The sequence below is a fragment of the Mauremys reevesii genome, linkage group 1 (assembly GCF_016161935.1).
Source record: "Mauremys reevesii isolate NIE-2019 linkage group 1, ASM1616193v1, whole genome shotgun sequence".
Lineage (NCBI taxonomy): Eukaryota > Metazoa > Chordata > Testudines > Geoemydidae > Mauremys > Mauremys reevesii.
Genome location: NC_052623.1, coordinates 54,873,467 through 54,895,210, shown reverse-complemented (window position 1 = coordinate 54,895,210; position 21,744 = coordinate 54,873,467). Strand labels below are relative to the sequence as shown.

The window sequence follows — 21,744 nt, the reverse complement described above, 5'->3', positions numbered from 1 at the left end:
TAAGACTATAAAAATGAAATTATAGGAGGAGGAGAGAAACCTTTTCTCCTTATTTTAATGAATTTCAAACAATTAATGTAACAGGTTTTACTTGCAGTAACTGCCACCTCATGTACACTTGTCAAACTGTACTTAGGGTTGCCAATTTTGGTTGAATGTATTCCTGGAGGTTTCATCACATGACAATCTTTAACAAAAGATAAATTTTTAATTCCTGGAGACTCCAGGGCAATCCTGGAGGGTTGGCAATGCTAGCTGTACTTAATATTTTATATTTACTCTATAAACACAACTGAAAGAACCTTAATTCAGTCATGTAAGGAACAGCTTAAAACTTTAACATAGCTCAGTTTTCTCTGAAGTAACATTGAGCATACTATCTGGACGAGAGAGATAACATGGCATTTCCCTTCATAGTTCATCTGCATGGAAGGCATTGGCAACACAACTTCAGAAGGAACTACCTTGTGCTTCCTTAAGTTTAGTAACCAAGCTTTACCAGCCGGCTGTGGTTTTCCACTGTTTTCAAATGGATACATTTCCAGGAACAATTTCTGTTAGCAGCCCAGCTGCCTCTATAGCATTATTTCATGGGAGCAATTTTAGTTTAACTTTCGCTTAAAAATAGTAACTGTTTCAGTGCTCAAAATTCAGTTCAAGCAACTTTTGAGCAGCCTAAGTACCTACAACATAACAACTGAGCTCCTGGAGGTGAATTGGGTCTCAATGAAGGAAAGGCAACTGTAAACTGTACTTTGCGTGACAAGTTAGGCTAGCAAACACCAATTCAGATTTTGTTATTACTAATATACTATCAATAGAAACAGTTGGGTCAGCAGACTTGCTTCATTAGTTCTCACCCAAAAATTTAGGGACTCAATTTTCAAAGTTCTCTGAAGGAAAACACTTTTTAGATGATTGGCGGATGGCCTTAACAGCTATCTAGTCATTATAGTAATCTTTTGCCCTCAACTACTGATAAAATGGCTCAACCCCTTCCTGTAGTATAATCTTCAGATTGTCAGGGTATCTAGATGACCTGTGACAAAGTTTCTGGGAAGGAGACAAATAACAATGGCAGTCACCCCACTTTTCAATGCAATTGATTACAGAGAAATGTGTTCCTATACAGAAGCTGTCATGAAGATCAAGATATTATTTCCTCTGCCACAGCATATTCAAAATCTCAGCACATAAAATGGTTTAAGTAGATGGCAACCTCATGTATATGAATTGCCTCCACTCAAATGAAGTCAGCTTTTTCCCCCACTACGAAGTATTTTCTATCCACTTTGTATATAGAGAATGGGCTGGAACTTACTGTAGATTGCTGTCTGAACATGACACAATGTAGACAATCTTTTTCTACTTGATTTACACCAACTTTGATCACAGTATTTCAGGAAGTACTGAGAGAGATAGAGCCACAGTTAATGAATTGCAACTTTGCAAGAAGGATACCCAGCTTGGAATATTAGGCCCACCGCTGACAGATTGTTACTATTTTGGAAGAAAGTGGTATCAACATCCTAGAACTAAGCAATAGTTTGGCCCTTGTTCAAAAGATCCTCACTGAATGCTAGGAAACAGAAAATTATTATACCATCACATTTTTCACCTCACCATTTTGGAAAAGTGGATAGGAATGACTGTAGCAAAGCAGATCTGGCACCATCTGGAGTCCTCCTGTCAACCTTGATCCCTATACATCAGGCTAGCTTAGGGCATTTGTTATTGTTAGGCAATAGCCTCCTGGTGATGATCAGCTATTAGGAACCCATGTTCATTCATTTTTTATTTGTTAGTATCCAATGCCACAATTGACCATGAGGTGGTAGTGATACATCTGCAGAAGCTGGAGAAGTAGAAGCAAAGCAACTAACTCTGGTGTGTCAGTTCCTTTCTTTCAAAGGTCCAATAGGTGACTCATCCACCCATATGGCTCTCTCATGAAGGGTCCAGCAGAGTTATTGTGAACAGGAATTAAACAGCACATACATGGGGATTTTACTAGTGACTGACATACATTCTGAGCGGCAGTGCCATCAGAATTCTGACACACACACTGTCTTTTAATCAGATCTGTAGAGTAGTTTCCACTCTTTCACTTTCATAGGAGCAGAGATAAAAGCAAACTTGCCTAAGCTCTCTCTTAAAAACCTTCTCTGAAATGCTGCTGATAGGCAGGAAAAAGCATTCTTAGAAAAATTAATAGAGTGGGTATCCACTCCCTTTACTGATGAGATATGCCAGCATTTTATCAATACTTGCAACCTCATGGGTCTTTGATTCCCAACTGCTTCTAGATCCCAAATATTACACTGTCTTCTGCCATCTTCAGTTACTTAGGCTGTTTCTACTCTTTCACTATGATATTGGCATCATCATAGTTATATGTGCCTCATCAGAGTTATCCTTGAGACTATTTGGAAAGTGGAGAACTCAATGGCTTGTTTGCTTTCTCAGTGGAGCAGGGTTTTGTGAGCACATTGCATTTACTGCACTCATTTCTTATACGTTTCAGTTAGAAACCAAAATGTTAGTTTTTACAGAATAATGCCCTTTACAGGTAGAACTTGACTGCCCCTTTCCTTGTATACCATTTTAACACTTGAAAGGTTGGTCACAGGGCATATGTAATAGTGCATCTTTGTCCGTGTGAGTATATTGATTTGCTACTGCTTGAGTTTTTGGTTCTTCACACCACAGAATATCATCTATTGGCTTAAGCATTTACTTGAGGGGGCACAAGACTATGCAGCATGTTTCTCAGGGATGTTAGCAGTGGGTACCTATTACTACTACTTAGTAGCAATATGATTTGATGAATAGTCTTGAATTATGAGCAGCAAATTCACTCAGACTGAAAAGAACAAATCATTTACTATTTTAAAATATACTTATAAGGACTCAAAATGTGCTAGGCACCTCAAAGGCACTTACTCTGAACAGCTTAAATGGGCCTATTTATGAAGATTTAGTATTGCATTCAATTTTATATTTACTAAACCCACCAAGATTCACAAGTCTCAGTGTAAACACTTTCACACTGCTGTTATCATCCTCCTTTCTCCAACTCCTCTCTTGATTATAGCGTCTTCATTTAAGGACTCATCTAAATTTAGAATCAAAATTCCTTTTGGCAGGTACCATATTTTTACTTCTTCTGTAAAGCCACTAGCACATATCTGGGCACTAAAAATAAAATCATCACCTATATATCCCTTCACTTAACAACTATTTGTAAATCAGCTAGAATTTATGCAAAGAAAAATTATTCAACCCTTCAAAAATTTCACTAATTTTTTAGATCAAGTACTTTACTCTCAAACACAATACTAAAATACATAAGATCAAAAAGTAAGTTACTGAACCCTAAGCTGATGAAGACAAGATGGCCTTTTGAATTTCTCCTGCACCTCCCCAACGAGTGAAAAATTAGTTCTGTAAATCCTACTGATCACATTCTAAAAGTGGAAGCTTAGCCTACCCTTCTAACCAGAGTATCTCAGATTACTTTCAACTAAGAAAACAGAATAATCTCCAGATATTGAGAGTATGAATAAATTGCAAGCCTCAGACAGGCAACATCTTCTGTAATCCCAGACTCTCATAGATGTGCAAATAATGTATGCTATGTTTTAGTAGAAGGAAACATAGGGAATACTCAAAAAAATAGACAAGATTAAAGCCATTTGACATGAAAATTAAAGAGAGGCTATAAAGAGCACAGACGTTTTAACAGACAGGCAAAAATTGAAGTACAGAAACTAAAATAAAAATGCTTAATACAGTCCAAAAATACAATATTCAATAAATATCAACATTTCTAGCATTCTCTTGGTTTTTATCACAAATAATATTGTACTATTATTTAAGTGGGCAATAATAATGGTTCAATTCTTTTACAATGTAATAATTCATAGCAATTAATATTGTTTTTAGAAACTGAGAATAAATGTCAGAGATGCTCTTATGAGATATTGAAAGTTGTCTTATTTTAATCACTAAGATCAGGCAGTCATCTATTTTCTTTTTAAAAGAATTGTGCATACTAACTACCAGTAAATTATTTCAACATTAGTTCTAAAACCAGAGTATTTTACAATCTTTGCCCATTATATTTCAATAAAGTTGATTTAGTACTGTTGACTCAGTATCAATACTAATGAAATTTACTGTTTTTGAAATGTAAATAATGACTATGCTTGCAATGCTTGAGTGTTCAAGAACACTGAATTTATACATATCAATCAGTAATTTATACCTGCAATCATGTCGTCCACTGTACTCATCTTCAGCAGTACCTGTTCAATTAAGCCAACTTCCGTGCTGGTCTGTAAATTACGGACACTCTTTCGTAGAATGGCTGTGAACATACTCCAGATTTCTGCTTGGCATGTTACATCACAGTGTTCTAAAAGCTCTGACATACACGTTATGCTCTCTGCATCCTGGATTATAAAGTTCATCTCTAGATCAAACTCTCCACCAACCAGCTAAAAAGAAAAAAAAAAACCAAATGTTAGTATGTGTAATGTATTATTTGAGTATTACTAGAGTTGAGCAGTGAATCTGAACTGGCTGGCACCTTTTCAGGTCCTTATTTCAACCAATATTGACTACTTTTTTAGTGTTAAGGGAGACAATCCAAATAAATTTGATATCAAAACTCACATCTCAATTGCAACAGATCGGGAAGACAATCAGGATGGCAAAAGCACAGTGGCCACTAAGATCATATAAGAAATTAACTTAAATTTTCCCTCAGTATTGGATAGCACACTTTCAGAAATAAAAATCTCTCTGCAGTCCTCCTTACGCCAACTAATTCAAAGGGCAGATTGACTCCAATGAATACAGGAATAGCAGCATCTGAATTGGCTCAGAAATCAAAATATCTTTGCAATCGTCTTTAGACCAACTCACTCAAAGCACAGGCTGACTCCAGCAAACAAGTGCTCTAGTAGCAGCATTAGAATTGGCTCAAATAATAGCACACACCTATCTGCAGCTCTTGGAAAAGAAAGTTGCCTACTCAAAGGATAAAGCTGGAGATATGTCAACTCAATGTATTACTTCTGAGACTCCCTGAAGTAGAAAATTCCAATCCAGTGAGCTTTCTTTCTGAACAGATCCCAAAATTACTTGGCATGTAGGTAAAACTGAATAACCAAAAAAAACCCAGAGCCTATTGGGCTCCAAATACAGCCAAAAGAAAGTGCATTCACCCCAACCTGCAAATATCTGCCTACGTAACTGAAGAGAGGCAATCCATGCAAGAGATCTTACTCAAATGACAAACACTTTTTTTTTTTCAGAATTTTTCTCCTCCTTTATAGCAGCAGAAAATTTCATTCAATCCAGGAACAAAACTACGCAGAGATCAGAATATTAGACATATTACCTTATACCCAGTAATGATAAAGATATTTGAAAATACAAATATTTCCTATAAAGACTCCAAATATAGTCTATAATTTGCTAAGAAAAAGCAAAAAATCTTAAGGCGTAATACTATATGTTAAATGAAAGATATTTTTTAAAGTATGTGCTGTGTGCTTACTTTCAGTGAATACATGTTGATAGGGAATAACTTTATGACAACCTAACTTTTCATAGTTTAATTGAGAACAGTCTTCACTTTCCACAGTCTATACACTATACCAGTGGTTCCCAAACTTGTTCCGCTGCTTGTGCAGGGAAAGCCCCTGGGGGGCCGGGCCGGTTTGTTTATCTGCCGTGTTCACAGGTTTGGCTGATGGCGTCTCCCAGTGGCCGCAGTTCACTGCTCCAGGCCAATGGGACCTGCTGGAAGCAGCATCCAGTACATCCCTCAGCCCGCGTCACTTCCAGCAGCTCCCATTGGCCTGGAGCAGTAAACCGCGGCCACTGGGAGCCGCGATCGGCTGAACCTGTGGATGTGGCAGGTAAACAAACGAGCCCGCCACACAAGTGGCGGAACGAGTTTGGGAACCACTGGACTATACGATAATTAAAGTGGCCAGTATGAAACAATAGGTACACCTTTTTCACATAGGTAGACCAGCCTGCACATTCGGTATTCTTTCCTTTACTTTTGGCCCCAACATTCACAGTTGTTAATCCTCAGACCTGACTAAAACTACTGAAAGTGATCAACTTTGGTTTCCATTAACTTAAGGATTCATCTCACCTTACCAATTAATCACTAACAACCAATTTAAAATATTCTAATGATGTAGTTCAGAATTTACTAAATGATAAATCAGTTGACTACCAATTTGGACTCTAGAGATATCCTAGTTACATTCAAATCAATCTGTTGCTTCAATTATTAGCAGTATTTGAATTTTAGGTTTATTATGAGATTTAAATGAATGTGAAAAATGTAATTACTTAGAATTTAAGCAGTCATTTATAATAGATGCCTTGGGTAATCATATTTTTTCAAAGAAAAAACTGAAGCACTTTTCTGGAGACAGTCATGCAAAAGACTAAAGTGCACTTCTCAAAAAACTGGGTTTGACTTAGTAGTAACACATGCTTATTCTATGTGGAGAATTTTTTCAGTAAATTAGAGTTGTATTAGAGTAACTTACAATAATGAGTGTCATTAACATTCTTTTTGAACAAATAGCTTTGTACTGTTCACATCGATTCAAATTTTCTCAGCACACCAAACACTACTAAACAGTTTTTGCCTGCTAATTTCTACTCAGCATAGCAATACTGTACACAGAAGTTAAAGTAAACTGCAATAAGAGGGAAAATTCTCACTGCATGAAGGAAGAGGGGCTGGGGGTGGAGGTACTGCTTAGGAGGCAGAAGCAAAGGAGAAGAGAGGGCTCTTTTGCTTTATTTTCAGCAGAAGGGGCAACAGTGCTCCCACATAACTTTAATCCCTAGCATTTAAACAGTTTCACTTATAAAAACCGAAATTATTTCTGTTCATGCAACATCTTAGAGACAAGGATTTAGTAAATGTGCTGCATTTTAAAGTATTGACAAGGCAGGTAATGCAAAGGCTTCTATTGGGCTAAACATAATTTGAACTATGCACTACAATTATTAAGGCAAGATACTGCTTTTAGCTGATGTACAGATTACACCTGAAAGGAAGACCTTTTGGGACAGAAGACTGCAGATTTGTGTATTTATTTGTGTAAAAATTTGTGTAAAAGGCAGCAGATGGTTTAACTTGCTTGCTTCTTCCTCAAATATCAATGCTAATACAAATATTTTTCTATTTTTCCAAAGGGCAGTAATAATTTAGTATTCCCACAATAACTTTTTAAGTACTATTACAGTTTGTCATGTAAACTGGATATATAAATATACATTATTTAGCTATGAAAAAGATGCATACATTATAAGTTGCCATACAACTTTTTTATTGAAAAAGATGCACATGATAATTTTATTGGACAAATCGATAAGTATGTGGGAATTGGTTCAAGAGGTAAACATACCTGAATCACTAAGTAACAATAACAGGGTAGATAAAAATCCATGATGAAAGAAAAATAATTTTTAAAAATCTCTATTTAAATTTTATTTTTAACTGTAAAATAAACAAATTTTTCTGTTTCAAAAACCTATTTAAAATATTAGAAATTATGAAAACTTATACTAAAGCCTAAACTTAAATATTAGAATTACTTAAATTAAATAAATATTAAGCAGTATGTTTGCCATCAACATGTTAAAGAAAGTAAAACTACTGAACTGGAAATAGTTGACCAAGCACCTGAAACTAGAGTTTACTGAAATGCTAAACTAACATTTGACACTGGTAACCTCTTCTACAGATGCAGAGAAAATGTATTCTTCATTTCAGTTTATTCAATTCATTCAGTTCAATGATTAGCTCATTCACAGTTGAGAAACCAATTAGGAGTTGAAAAAGCAAGAAAGCTTGTTTTCCTCTTCCAATTTTTGGACAAAATCTAGGTGTGAAAGGATCAGATCTACTAATTCTAAAACCCTGAAGGACATGACAGAAGCAGTCTGTCTAATTCACTAACTACAGCTATTCCCTTTTTAAATGTTTTTAAAGTAAAACTTGTTTTGATACATTTATTTTCTTATGTATATACATTTAAGGTAGTTTTATTTAATAAAAGCAATTTTTAAATGAAATTAAATTAAAATGCACAAAGACAGCAATTTCCATCCAAAGAGAGCTAAACAAATAAGTAAAAAAAATCATCTAGCAAATAAGAAATGTATCATTCACCATTTTCTAACATAAAAAATTAAGAATATGAATAAATGTATGTTAAGGTACATAGTTACTTAAATGTGCATAGATACAGTGAGTGTATCCCTCCTCGTTAGCAAAAAGAAGTACCACTTTGTGTAAAGGCTATATTTAATTACAAATCAACATGTTTAATTGTTGCCAACCAATGAGAATCAACCTTTCTTTAGGAAAATAAAGCATGAATGCAAAACAAGACAAAAATTGATAATTTAGATCAAAGTTTCCCTGCTTGGTGATTTAAATCAATCCATTCCAGTCGACAGAGGAAAGATACCAAAAAAACTAGCAACACTAAAAATTTATAAATGGGGCATTTAAAAAAAAGAGGGGGGGGAGAAGAGAGAATTTTAAAAAGTCCTAAAGTCAAAAGAAAAAAATCCTTAGATTTGGCATCAATGTGAGCTAAGAGGGGGAGAAAAGTCTCAAGAGACAAAACATAACTCTACGGGGGTAACCCAAAAAGTAAACTGGTATGGCTAAAATGCTAAGGATCATGAGGTAATTGTTGCCAGAGAGACATCCTTCAGAACATGGAGATTCAACCCTAGGGAAGCCAATAAAAAGGAACATTAACCACAAAAGGCAATGTGTAAGGAGAAAGAGTTAAGATTGGATAGTCTCATTATCTCCATAAATACCCAGAGTTACAGTGGTAAATAACAAAACCTGAATTTTGGAAGATATAAACCCTTCACTGAGGGACATAAGCCAACCTATAGGGGTCAGAAAAACTTTTTTAGTGCAAGTTATATCATAACTGCCTACTGCAGAGTTTCTTGTTTGTTACTCTGAAGTGCCTGGTACTGGCCACTTTAACACAGGATACCAGATTAGATTAACAAAATAACTAAAAAAAACCAACCAGTTTTAATTTGCCTTGAAATAAGTTTCCAGATTTTTAGGGTTTCCAAACATTCTTTATATTTATTCCAGGTTTATATCAAAACAAAGTGTTTATATGAAACCAAATATCCTTCCCTCCCAATCAAAGAAATCTCCATTAATCTAAACAAAAAGCTCAGAGAAAAATAACTATTAGTCAAACCTACAAAGTAATCCTCATTTTTCACATGCTCCAGAAGAGAATTTCTGCAGTAAACCAAATATCTTAAAGTATAACCCAAAAGGCTGGGACATAAACCCTTATAGAAGATCAAATGGTACTACTATAAATCATTCCTGTTTTTATATCATATATGTAATAAATTCCTCCTATGTCAAACTTACAATTTTACTTTTGATTCTTGACTGAATAGTCAATATCCAATTTGAGCCAGTGCTTTAGCGTCTACTAACAAGCCTCTTGAAGTCTATCAAGGTCATGTATCACTGTTTAATAGTCTCTTATCGTACTCTATAAAATAGTAATAAATGAGGACGCAAACTAATTCCCAGATTGTGGTTCTGAGACAGATAACCTTAAAATCACACAATTCAGAACTCTTTGGCTACGCTACTCAACCAATGTTATTTATTATTTCTGAAGAACTGAACAATGTGTTCACTAGTATACAAAGCATACACCAGTGATCTGTTCTGTGCCTCTTTAGTGCAGAGAGATATGGGGCATTTGCACTGGTATGACTATTGCTTGAATACTGTGTCCAGGTCTGAAGTCCACAATTCAAGAATGTTGATAAATTGGAGAGAGTTCAGAGAAAAGCAGTGAGATTGATTAAAAGATTATAAACCTTGCCTTATAGCAATAGACTCAAGGAACTCAATGTATTTAGCTTAATATTTTATTTGTTATGCGGTGCCTTGATTACAATTTATAAGTATGTACATGAGGAACAAATAATTAATAATGGGCTCTTCAGTCCAGCAGAAAAAAAGTTTAACATGGTCCAATGGCTGGAAGCTGAAGCTAAACAATTTAAGATTGAAAATACGGGTTAAATTTTTAACTGAGTGTAATTAATAATTGCAACAACTTATCAATAGTTGTGATGGATTCTCAATCACTGGCAATTTTTAAAATCGGGGTTGGATGTTTTCCTAAAAGGTATGCTCTAGGATAGGGGTGGGCAAACTACAGCCTGCAGGCTGGATCCGGCCCACAAGCTGTTTTAATCCATCCCTCGAGCTCCCACTGGGGAGCGGGGTCTGGGGTTTGCCCTGCTCCAGCACTCCAGCCAAGGGGTAAGGTCAGGGGCCACTCCACACAGCTCCCAGAAGCAGCCACATGGTCCCACTCCGGCTCCTATGTGTAGGAGCAGCCAGGGGCCTCCCGCTCTGCACGCTGCCCCTGCCCCAAGCGCCACCCCTGCAGCTCCCATTGGCTGTGCCTCCATGTAGGAGCTGGAGAAGGGTCATGCCGCTGCTTCTGGGAGCCGCTTGAGGTAAGCGCCACCCAGAGCGTGAACCCGAGTCTCTCCCTATGCCCCAATCCCCTACTCCAGCCCTGATCCCCCTCCTGCCCTCTGAATCCCTCGATACCAGCCCAGAACACCCTCCTACACACCAAATTCCTCATCCCCAGCCCCACCCCAGAGCATGCACCCCAAACCGGAGCCTGCATCTCTTCCCGCACCCCAACTCCCTGCCCCAGCCCTCATCCCCCTCCTGCCCCACAAACCCCTTGGTCCTAGCCTAGAGCACCCTCCTACACCCCCAACTCCTCATCCCCAGCCCCATCCCAGAGCCTGCACCCCCAGCTGGAGCTCTCACCCCCCCATACCCCACTCCCCTGCCCCATCCCAGAGCCCTCTCCCACACTCTGAACTCCTCATTTCTGGCCCCACCTCAGAACCCACACCCCCAACCAGAGCCCTCACCCCCTCCCACACCCAAACCCCAATTTTGTGAACATTCATGGTCTGCCATACAATTTCTATTCCCAGATGTGGCCCTTGGGCCAAAAAGTTTGCCTATCCATGCTCTAGGAATTATTTTGGGGAAGTTCTATGGTCTGTGTTATACAGGTGGTTAGACTAGATCACAATTGTCCTTTCTGGCCTTTGAATCTATGACTCTTTAGTGACTATATTTATTTTGATGTAAAAAAGAAAAAGGAAATGAGAACACCTATTTTATTACTCTGGGCACCTGCAGCATATTTTAGAAATAGACTGATCACAACCCTATAATTACTATAGATCCAACAGTAGCCAGGCAAAATAGATATCGGACAAGCTTTCCCTTCTACTAGTAACCTCTGTTAAGTTTCCCACTGCCTCAAAAGCCAAAAATAGATAAGGCACACTGAAAATTTTACCTATTAAGTAGTGGTATGGGAAGAACAAGTCCCACAGTTGAAGAACCATACATAGGGCCCTGCCAAATTCATGGCCATGAAAAATGTGTCACAGACCATGAAATCTGGTCTCCACTATGAAATCTGCTGGCAGGGAGGGAAGCGGGGTAGCTCGTACCATGCACCGGGCTCCAGCTACTAGTACTGGAAGGGCTGCAGAGGAACAGGACTTCCTCTTCACCTGCACGGACCAGTCCCAGGGCCAGGTCAGACACACCTCCAAGAACCTCCCCCAGCTGCAGGAAGCTCCATACCCCCGCCCCGCTTCCTACCCGCATCACGCCTCAGCAGTGGGAGGAGGGGTTACTGTAGAGGGAGCAGCTGTGGAGCTTCTTGGAGCCAGGGGAGACTCCTGGAGGTAGATCTGACCTGGCCCTGTGAGCAGCCCCTGCAGGAGAAGAGGAAGTCCCATCTCTCTCCAGCCCAACCAGGACCAGCAACTGGAGCCCAGCAAACAGTAGGAGCACGGGGCATCACTGCAACTGGGGAGGGCTTAGAAAGCCACTACCCCACCCCTCCCATTTTTAACATGGTCATAGTTTGGGGGCAGGGGCATTGCCCCCACAAACTGCAAGCCTTGGGCAGATATAGAGAAGTGCCGGCAGGGGTTGCACTTTGCAGTGAGGAAGCTGATCACCATTATCAGCTCTGCCACCACAAAGTGCAGCCCCATCAGTACCATCGGCCTGAAACTTGCAGTTTGTGGGGGGCAATGCAACTCCATCTCCCAACTATGCCCACATTAAAAAGTGGTCAGGCACCAGTGCACCCCCCACACACACACACACTTCTACAAAAGTTCTGGTGCTGGTGCCCTTGCCCCCAGCCCTGCCCCTCTCTGGCTCCAGGCTCAGAACTCAGGAACTAGAGGGGCGTTGGGCTGGCTGTGAGGGTGGAACCACAGCACACACACCCTGACCACAGGACCCTGGACAGTCAAAAAGTGATGACTCCCCCCCCCCCATCATGCAATCCTCACGTCTGCGCTGCCCGCTGCTCTCCAGCTGCCCAGTTCTGAAGGCAGTGCTTCTATCAACAGCAGCACAGAAGTAAGGGTGGGAATACCGCAATCCCCCTACAATAGCCTTGTGACCCTTCCACAACCCTTTTTTGGGACAGGACTGCCATGGTTATAACATCTGAAACCATAAAACGGACAATTTGTAAAACCCTATTAGCATGAAATTGACCAAAATGGACCGTGAATTTGGCAGGGCCCTTACTATGTGGTCAAAAGCTCTTTTATACAAAGAGGGCTCCCGCTCATGTGTCTTATGGCAAACTAAGATAGGGAGGGGTGGTTTCAGATAGATGTACGTTAACTGGCCTACCTAACACTGCAGTAGAAAACCTGTAGCACCAAGTCTCGGAGCCTGGGTCAATTGACTCAGGACTCCAGCTGTAAAGCTAAAAATTGCAGTGTAGACATTTGGGCTTGGACTGGAGCCCAGAGTCTGAGACCTACCCTCTCACACAGGGTTTCAGAGTTTGGGCTCCCGCCTGAGCGTCCACACTGAAAGTTTTAGCCCCACAGCCTGAGCCCTGCAAGCCTGAGTCAGCTGACTGGCCCAGCCATGCCATAGGTCTTTTATTGCAGTGTAGATAAGCCCTGAGCATTTTATAAGTCAATACCAACACTTTAAACTCCTATTATATAACTATTTCGCAGATGAGGTCAATAGGTATATGATGAGGGAGTTGGGTAAATTCATCCACTACCCAGTGGGACTGGTACTCATTCATACCCAGCAACCAAAGTTACTTAGGAAGGATGAAGTATACCTATCCAACCAGGAGCAAATATGTTTTTGGCTGATATTAAGAAAGAAATTGGTAAATATTTGGGAACCAGGGTAGAGGTGCAGAGGAGGCAGCCAAGACAATTGTTGGTGCTTCCTTGTGGGCAGATGTCCAGGACAGGTACTCGTTACTGAAAGAACACCATTCTCTGATAAACCTGATTTGGCTGGGGATTTAGGGGAAAGCAACCCCTAAGAAAGCTGGGGAAAGGAGTCTGGGGGTTGTAAAGTCAGGTACAGTAAGGAGACAACACACCTTTTTTTTCCCTTCAGCTTCCTTCAACCCTTATATGAAGGAAGAATGGCAGGGTCCCATCACTGGGATGGGACCAGGCTAGAAAGGAGAAGGACTGACAGCAGTCCTTCTGAATAGGTGGAAACAATTAAGGAAATATCTAGTAGCTTAAGCCTCTGCTGTAATTCATCATGTGTGAAAAAACTTGAAAATGGGGACTCATGTTTCCATGTGCGATGTTGTAGTGAGCAATGTTGCTGTTTGTACATGTTTCTCAAAATATGTTCACACAGCTGCCCCCTGGCTGGAGCTACAACCACCTCTCATCTCAAATAGCTGTTACTCCCACCTTCGCTGATCAACTATCACATTCCAACTGCCACAGAACCTTTAGACTCCAACATTCCATCTGGTTAACCCAACATGTTATCACAAGGCTCACTGAAGACAATGACAATCCTGGAAGATTTGAGCAAGTGGCAAATGAGGGGTACGTGCTGTGTAAGTTTGTGTGCTGGATGTGTTGTGCACATGGTTTTGAAGAACTGTGGCAGTTGGTTGAAGTAATCCACCATGTGTGCAGTCTCCCTCATATAGCCAATACAATTTTTGCATACAAATTAGTTGCGGAATAAGGGTAGTTCATTTGTTAAGTGACCTCTGATATCACAATGGTCTAGGACTTTTGGCATGACAGATTACTGTAGCTGTACACTATGGAGGTATAATCTTGTAAAAACAAAATGGCTTAGAAGTTAAAAATTGTATGGCAACATACAATGAAACCTCGTGATGATTCAACTTGGCGATATACTGCACAAAAAGAGCTCTTAATCATTCCTGTAGCTATTTCCATTTTTGGCCTCAGTGACACAATGAGTGACATTTCTGGAATCTTATTATATATTATTACATGCACTATACAATTTATTGCTGGGTATTCCGAGATAGGATAACTGAATAAAGTTATGCCTTAATTAAACCACATTTATTGCCTTTATAGTCTTTCTTCCAGTGTGGTCGGAACAATGCCCAACTCAGTGACATTTTTCTTGAAAGACAATGCAGATGAGGTAATACCGGTTATTGGACCAACTTTTAATTGGTGAAAGAGTCAAACTTTTGAGCTATGTAGAGCTCTTCTTCAGGTCTGGGAAAGGTACTCAAGACTGTCACACCTAAATACAAGGAAGAACCAATTGTATAGCATAAGCAGTTAACGCACGTTTTAAGACTCTATTCACACTATACTGACCCATTAACACCCCAGCAACCATAGGTCCAAAAAGGGAGTTAGTAGGTTACAGATTATTGTAATAAGGCATAAATCCAGTGTCTTTATTAAGACAATGATTCTTAGTGTCTTACAAAGTTATGAATTTAAGTGCCCAGGCTTGTCTTTTGAAGGTGCTGTGCAGGTTTCCTTTGAGGATGAGGACAGAGGTTCTGTATGGAGTGATTGTTTTGTGAAAAATATTGGCTGACTGGTGATAGTGTTTTGCCTTATTTTTCTGAGAGTACATTCAAGAGAATAGTGATTGTCTGGTTTCACCCATATATTGGAATATTTAGTGCACTGAATGAGACAGACACGTTGTGGTAGGCATGTGTAGGACCTATGGATCTTGAAACGTGTGTTGTAGAGGGTATTGATCACCACAACAGTGGAGATGTATCTGCAGGTTTTGCGCCGGTTGTTATGTAAGAATCTAGTGCCACTTTGTATTCATGGGTCCTGGTCTGCGGGGAGCTTGCTTCTGGTGATGAGCTTGGAGAGGCTGAGGGGTTCAGCAAAGATTTCCTTCCATTGAGTATGGGTTGTAACTGTTCAAGTTGTCATCTACAACCCCATACTGGAACCCATATTGAGAAATAATTGGAGTGTGCAGTCAGAGGGGATTTTTTTCTCCTGTATTGAAGCAGGTTCTCTTAGGGTATTTGGGTGGCCTGTGATGTGGTCCTCTTCTCTCATGGAGTGTCGTTTGGTGAAGGTGATTTTAAGTGTCTACCCAGACTTTGTCCTCAGAGAACCTTCTGTAGTATCTGAGTACTTGGCTGTAGCTAACAGATTTTTTGGTGTGTTTAGGGTGATTACTGGATCTGTGAAGGTAAGTGTGGTGATCTGTGGGCTTCTTGCATGTAGTTGCCTGTCAAGTTCCATTGTTAAAGCTGATCATGGTGTCTAGGAAGTTGATACTTGTGCAGGAGTGTTCTAGAGAGTTTGATGGCTGCTGAAGTTGCGATAAAAACCTATTAGGGAGTCTAGGTCCTCAGTCCAGAGAATGAAAATATGAATGTATCTCAAGTATACAATTGGTTTTGTGGTGCACTTGTCCAGAAATTCTTCCAAAAGGTGGCCCAGAAAGAGTTTGGCATATTGGAGAGCCACCCTAGTACCCATGGTTGTTTCCATGATTGCGACAAAGTATTGTTGAATGTAAAATTGTTATGGGTGAGGATGAAATGGATGAGTTTAGCAATGTGTTTGGGTGGATATCAATGTTGTCCACTGTCTTGTAGGTATTTGAGCAGGCAGCAATGCTATCATTTTGAGGAATGTTCGTGTACAGGGAGGTAACATTCATTGTGGCAAGACTTTTACCAACAAAAGTTGGTCCAATAAAAATTACCTCATCTCGCTAATATCCTGGGACTAACACGACTACAACATGTCAAACAACATTGTTCTTGAAAGAACTATCTAAGTGTAAATCCATATGACAGCACATAATTCTTCATACTATTATGCTATTACTGTACTCTCTCTAAAAGTTTTAGCTTATGGTACTTTTTTATAGAAATAACTTTCACTGTGTTTGGCATGAATAAAATAGTACAGTACTACACAGATATTACGTAATGACTTTGTAGAACAACCTACATCACTTTGTTTAAGCAAATGTCATGTAATTAAAGGCTTTCATAATGAACATGCATGGAGTATATAGATCAAGTTGCATGTTCAGCCTTAAATTTGGGATTTTCTTATCTAGCATTTAAATGTACAGCCTTAAAATTGCATTGACATAGGCTTTGAAATTAATTTCTTAGGTTTTCTTTAAGAAAAAGTGGATCAGTATTCATGTTTTCAGAGCTCTCAAGCCCTGCTAGTTTACAAAAAATTATAAGTGTAGGCCCTATTCCCTCCAACTTGTTACACATAGATAGCTGCACCCCACTGAATTCAACAGGCCTCTATGTGGGTTTGGGGGGGGTCCCTCTTGGGGTCCAAAGTTTGTAAATTGAATTATATCAAATTACTTGGATAAAGAGATATGGCAAACCTCAACCAAAGCCACCTGTATCCAGCCAGCATTGACTATGGCCTGCTGAGTTCTCATAAAACAGCACAAAACCTTTATTTGTCTGTGTTTGTTCTAAAAGACCAGAGCTTAGAATTTAGCTACTATGATTTAACATATATATTCCTTGTTCTGGACAAAGCATGTGTGTTACATATTTATTACATCAATCAGGGAAGACAGTGCTTTTGTCGCCCTTTCTCCATCCCATAAAAATTAAATATAAACCAACAGGTTTGGCCATATGTACATAAGTCAAGGGAGGGTGTGATTTTTTTTTTAGATTTTAGGTTTTTTAAAGAGTCATTTGAGCACAATGGGACATGCTAAAGTATATTCTTTTTGTCTTCAAATATGTATTTGAAATAATTTGAAGAGAATATAAGAAGTCATGAAAGAACACAGATTTTATAAGCAACAAAACATTGTAATTATCAATGACCTCCTGTTATACTTATCTGCCTCAGGACATTAGCTTTTCTGGGACAGAAACCATAACAGAAGAAACTGTAACAATTACTACAACAGCTGTCTGCTTTCTACTAATTTCCCTAAGGAAGAAGATCATTTCTCACTAAAGTCTCCAGGACCAGGAGTCCGATTTTCCCAACATGAGAAATGGGCAAACCAGAAACTCTACCTAGTGCAAAAGGCTACTATAGGGTTATTTTTTTTAAAAAATCACTATTAATCTGGAATAGAATAATATTGTTTCAATTAACAGACCAGGCCAAACATATCTGACACTTCAATTAAGTCAGTATAGTCACAAAAGAGATTAATTTGGCCCATTGTGTTTAAGCCTGTAAAACAATTCCTACCAATGCTTAAATAATAATTAAAAGGTAACAAATAAGTATGAATCTTTAAGGGGATTGTCCCAAAACTCTTGGAGAATGTGTGCCCTGGGCTCTCAAATGCTGAAGCTGCAGTAAAGGAATGTCCATTGAATCTATTCACCTCTGCCTTGCTCCAGTGGACCACCAGGTCCTGAGTATGAAAGGCAAGTCCTTAGACTGCAAAGAAGTGGATGGACAGGAAGTGTGCATCAAGATGGGTAATCACAGGGTACATCTACACTGCAAAAACTACCCTGCAGTAGCCAATTTCAGGGCCTGGGGCCAACTGATTCAGTCTCACACTACAGGACTAAAAACAGCAATGTAGTCACTCCCATCTGGGCTGGAGCTTGGGCTTTAAAACACTCAGAAAAGGGAGAGAATATCAGAGCTCAGGATCTAGCCTGAGCACTAATGTCTACACTGCTATTTTTAGTCTTGTAACATAAGCCCTGCAAGCCCAAGTCAGTTGACCCAGGCTCCAAGACTTGGTGCCACAGGGTTGTTTTTGTTTTGCAGTGTAGATGGACCCACATTTATTTTGGTAAGTAACCATTGGTTCTTCCTTTAAGATCTGCCTGCATGGATCCCCTCCTCCCCTGGAAGATTAGGCATCATCTGTGGGGGATCTGCTGGGGGAATCTCAGAAGTATTAACTGAAAAGCTATTACAGGACTGCTCCTCTGAACTGGGCATTAGATCTAAAGCTTAGGTAAAGAGAATAATGCTGTTTGAGGGTGTATTCAGAACTCCAAACAAGCATCTCTAGACATTTCCATTATAGATACACTGCAATATTATATCCTGGAGGCTGCCTAGTACTTAGATGAGTGTGCACTAATCCCCACAGTTTGGGGCGGGGGAGAGAGAGGGAGAACTGCCCTGGGCTCTCAAATGCTGCCAGATCAAAGAAGTTTAGTATACATATCATTATCTATTTGGACTGACCTCTGGTTTTAGTCGCATATGCCAAAAAGACAGGGTCAAAAGGGTAATACAATGGATAGAGTTGTTTTGTTCAGACTTCTGGTTTGGTCTGGCCTTGTTTTGTTAACAAAGGGTCTCTTTTACATATAAAACTTGAAGTCTTGCGTCTGCTGATTGTCACTGAGGCTTAGAGAAAGAAAAAAGAGCTAATGGCATGAATCTCACAAATTGTTCAGGCTACTTAACTATGAAGAACACTTGTTTTACATAGAGATAGTACATAACTGCATTAGCATGAGGTTCAGATCCCATGACAGAGATGGTCATCCACCAGAGGGAATACCCAACATATATTTAAGAAATGTCAATACAAGATAAACCTAGAACAACCACCCATGCACTAGAAGCTGGAAGGTTGGAAATACACCCAGTTCAACTCTGACAGAGCTCAAAGAGTTATATGACTGTTTTACTTGCAAGTATATATGCACAATTAAAATAAGATGATTGTCTACTTGGGTTTACCCTTTCTCAGCTGCACAAAGGACAATCCCTTCCCATTTCATTAGAATACTTTCTGGTAAAGGCTTCCTGTTTCACAACAGAATTTTTTTGGACCTCAGTAGAACATGTTTACTCAAGCTATTACTTTGTGAGACTTCAGATCTGAACAGAGACTCTTACCTGACCCTGAAACAAGAAACCTGTAAGACTAGTAATAAGGACTTGCATTTATGTTATCAGTTCCAGGATGGAGAACCACAATTGTGGTTAGTAACCCTAGATTGGCTCAACATCTTGGCTCTATCCTATGTGACTTAATAGTTTCTCTTATACATTCCTTCTGATTCTGATCCCAATCTAAAGAGAGAGGACTCTGTCATATACTGGATCCTGCCTGCCTCTAGACAGAGGAAAAGAAACCAGGCATTTTCCTTGGTGGCAAAATGATCTGAGACTTGCCACATCTTCAAAAGAGTTTGAAAAATGCTGTCCTTCCATTACCATCAGGGCATCGGTAACAGACCTCAGATAGTTGCAGGAACCACAGAGCTTGATATCAGTCCCAACAGCCCCAAAACAGATAGATAATAAATAAGAGAGACTCTGGAAAGGACCAACACACAACAGAAGGGGAAGGAGCCCATGAGGGCTGAGTCACAGATGCTGCCTGCAGCCATGCACAAACCTAACTTTTTTCTTCTTAATTAGTAGTAATGACTGTTATAAAGGAATGGGAACAGGGAAGGGAGATAAAAACAGACAGACTACGGTAGTGTTATAAAAAGAGTGTGCGCCCACTGCTCCTTCGGGCAGTTAGAAATAACTGAAGAGCCATTGGAACCACATCTTTTTGTATCCTCCAATCCCAATGTGAGAGAGGTGGTTAGAAAAAGAAGGTATGTCTACATTCCGATTAGACACCCGCTGCTGGCCCATGGCATCTGACTTAAGCTCATGGGGCTCAGGCTAAGATGCTGTTAAAATGCAGTCTTGGCATTCGGGCTCAGGTGGCAGCCCAGGCCCTGGGACCCTCCCACCTCACAAGGTCCCAGAACTTAGGCTGCAGCCTGAGCCAAAACGCCTACTTGGACAATTAAACAGCCCCTTAGCCCAAGCCCCACGAGCCCAAATCAGCTGGTACAGGCCAGCTGCATGTTTTTAACTGCAGTATAGATATACCAGAACAACCCCAACAAACACTGCTTGCTAGAAACTTCAAGCTCCTACTAACATTTCCAAACCTGAGCTAAGAAGTATTGCCTCAAGGAGAGAAAGGTAGTTTCTGTTTATACAAATTTTGGCTTCTCCAATAAGATTGTAAACAATGTGCCAGTTAAGATAATTGTTTTGTAATGTAGATTCTTCTATTAGTAACTGGGCTGAGAGCATCAGCTTGCTACATGGCCTTATAACTTTCAGCCCCGAAAAACTAATGGGATCATTCAAACCTGCAATCTAGAACACATAGAATCATAGAAGATTAGGGTTGGATGAGACCTCAGGAAGTCATCTAGTCCAACCCCCTGCTCAAAGCAGGACCAATCCCAACTAAATCATCCCAGCCAGGGCTTTGTCAAGCCAGGCATTAAAAACCTCTAAGGATGGAGATTCCACCGCCTCCCTACGTAACCCATTTCAGTGCTTCACCACCCTCCTAGTGAAATAGTGTTTCCTAATATCCAACCTAGACCTCCCCCACTGCAACTTGAGATCATTGCTCCTTGTTCTGTCATCTGCCACCACTAAGAACAGCCGAGCTCCATCCTCTTTGGAACCCCCGTTCAGGTAGTTGAAGGCTGCTATCAAATCCCACTTCACGCTTCTCTTCTGCAGACTTAGTAAGCCCAGTTCCCTCAGCCTCTCCTCATAAATCATGTGCCCCAGCCCCCTAATCATTTTTGTTGCCCTCTGCTGGACTCTCTCCTATTTGTCCACATCCTTTCTGTAGTGTGGGGCCCAAAATAAGACAATACTCCAGATCTGGCCTCACCTGTGCCAAATAGAAGGGATAATCACTTCCCTCCATCTTCTGGCAAAGCTCCTACTAATGCAGCCCAATATATTGTCAACCTTCTTGGCAACAAGGGCACACTGTTGACTTATATCCAGCTCCTCATCCACTGTAATCCCCAGGTCCTTTTCTGCCGAACTGCTGCTTAGCCAGTCGATCCCCAGCCTGTAGCAGTGCATGTGATTCTTCCATTCTAAGTGCAGGACTCTTCACTCATCCTTGTTAAACCTCTTCAGATTTCTTTTGTTCCAATCCTCCAATTTATCTAGGTCACTCTGGACCCTATCTCTACTCTCCAGCATATCTACCTCTCCCCCCATTTTAATGTCATCTGCAAATTTGCTGAGGGTGCAATCCATCCCATCATCCAGATCATTAATGAAATCATCTTCACTTCCCTCACCAATCCTCTTTAGCCCCCAACCCTTTACAAAGAGATTGGATTTTATTTCAGAGGGGGTCAGGGCGTGTTTTCCAGGTGTAGGTGGTCACATGGTTTAACAGAGGAGACTGAAGATATGAAAGATGAAGTTAGTCATGAGGATAATACGACGACATATGGCATATAATGTATAGGGATTCTGTACTCTGGTTAGTTTATTTAATAAACACTCCGAATACATTTG

At 40.1% G+C, this 21,744-nt stretch overlaps 1 protein-coding gene across 7 annotated transcripts in view; it reads right to left on the bottom strand.

Moving 5' to 3' along the window:
• The window catches only part of NBEA (neurobeachin), an 831,523-nt gene that overhangs the window by 699,128 nt on the left and 110,651 nt on the right, over positions 1–21,744 (bottom strand). For all 7 annotated transcript variants that reach the window (XM_039530859.1, XM_039530876.1, XM_039530902.1 and 4 more), the window contains exon 2: positions 4,268–4,499. In XM_039530859.1, coding sequence (XP_039386793.1) covers positions 4,268–4,499 — 232 coding nt within the window. The remainder of the gene's footprint in view (positions 1–4,267; positions 4,500–21,744) is intronic.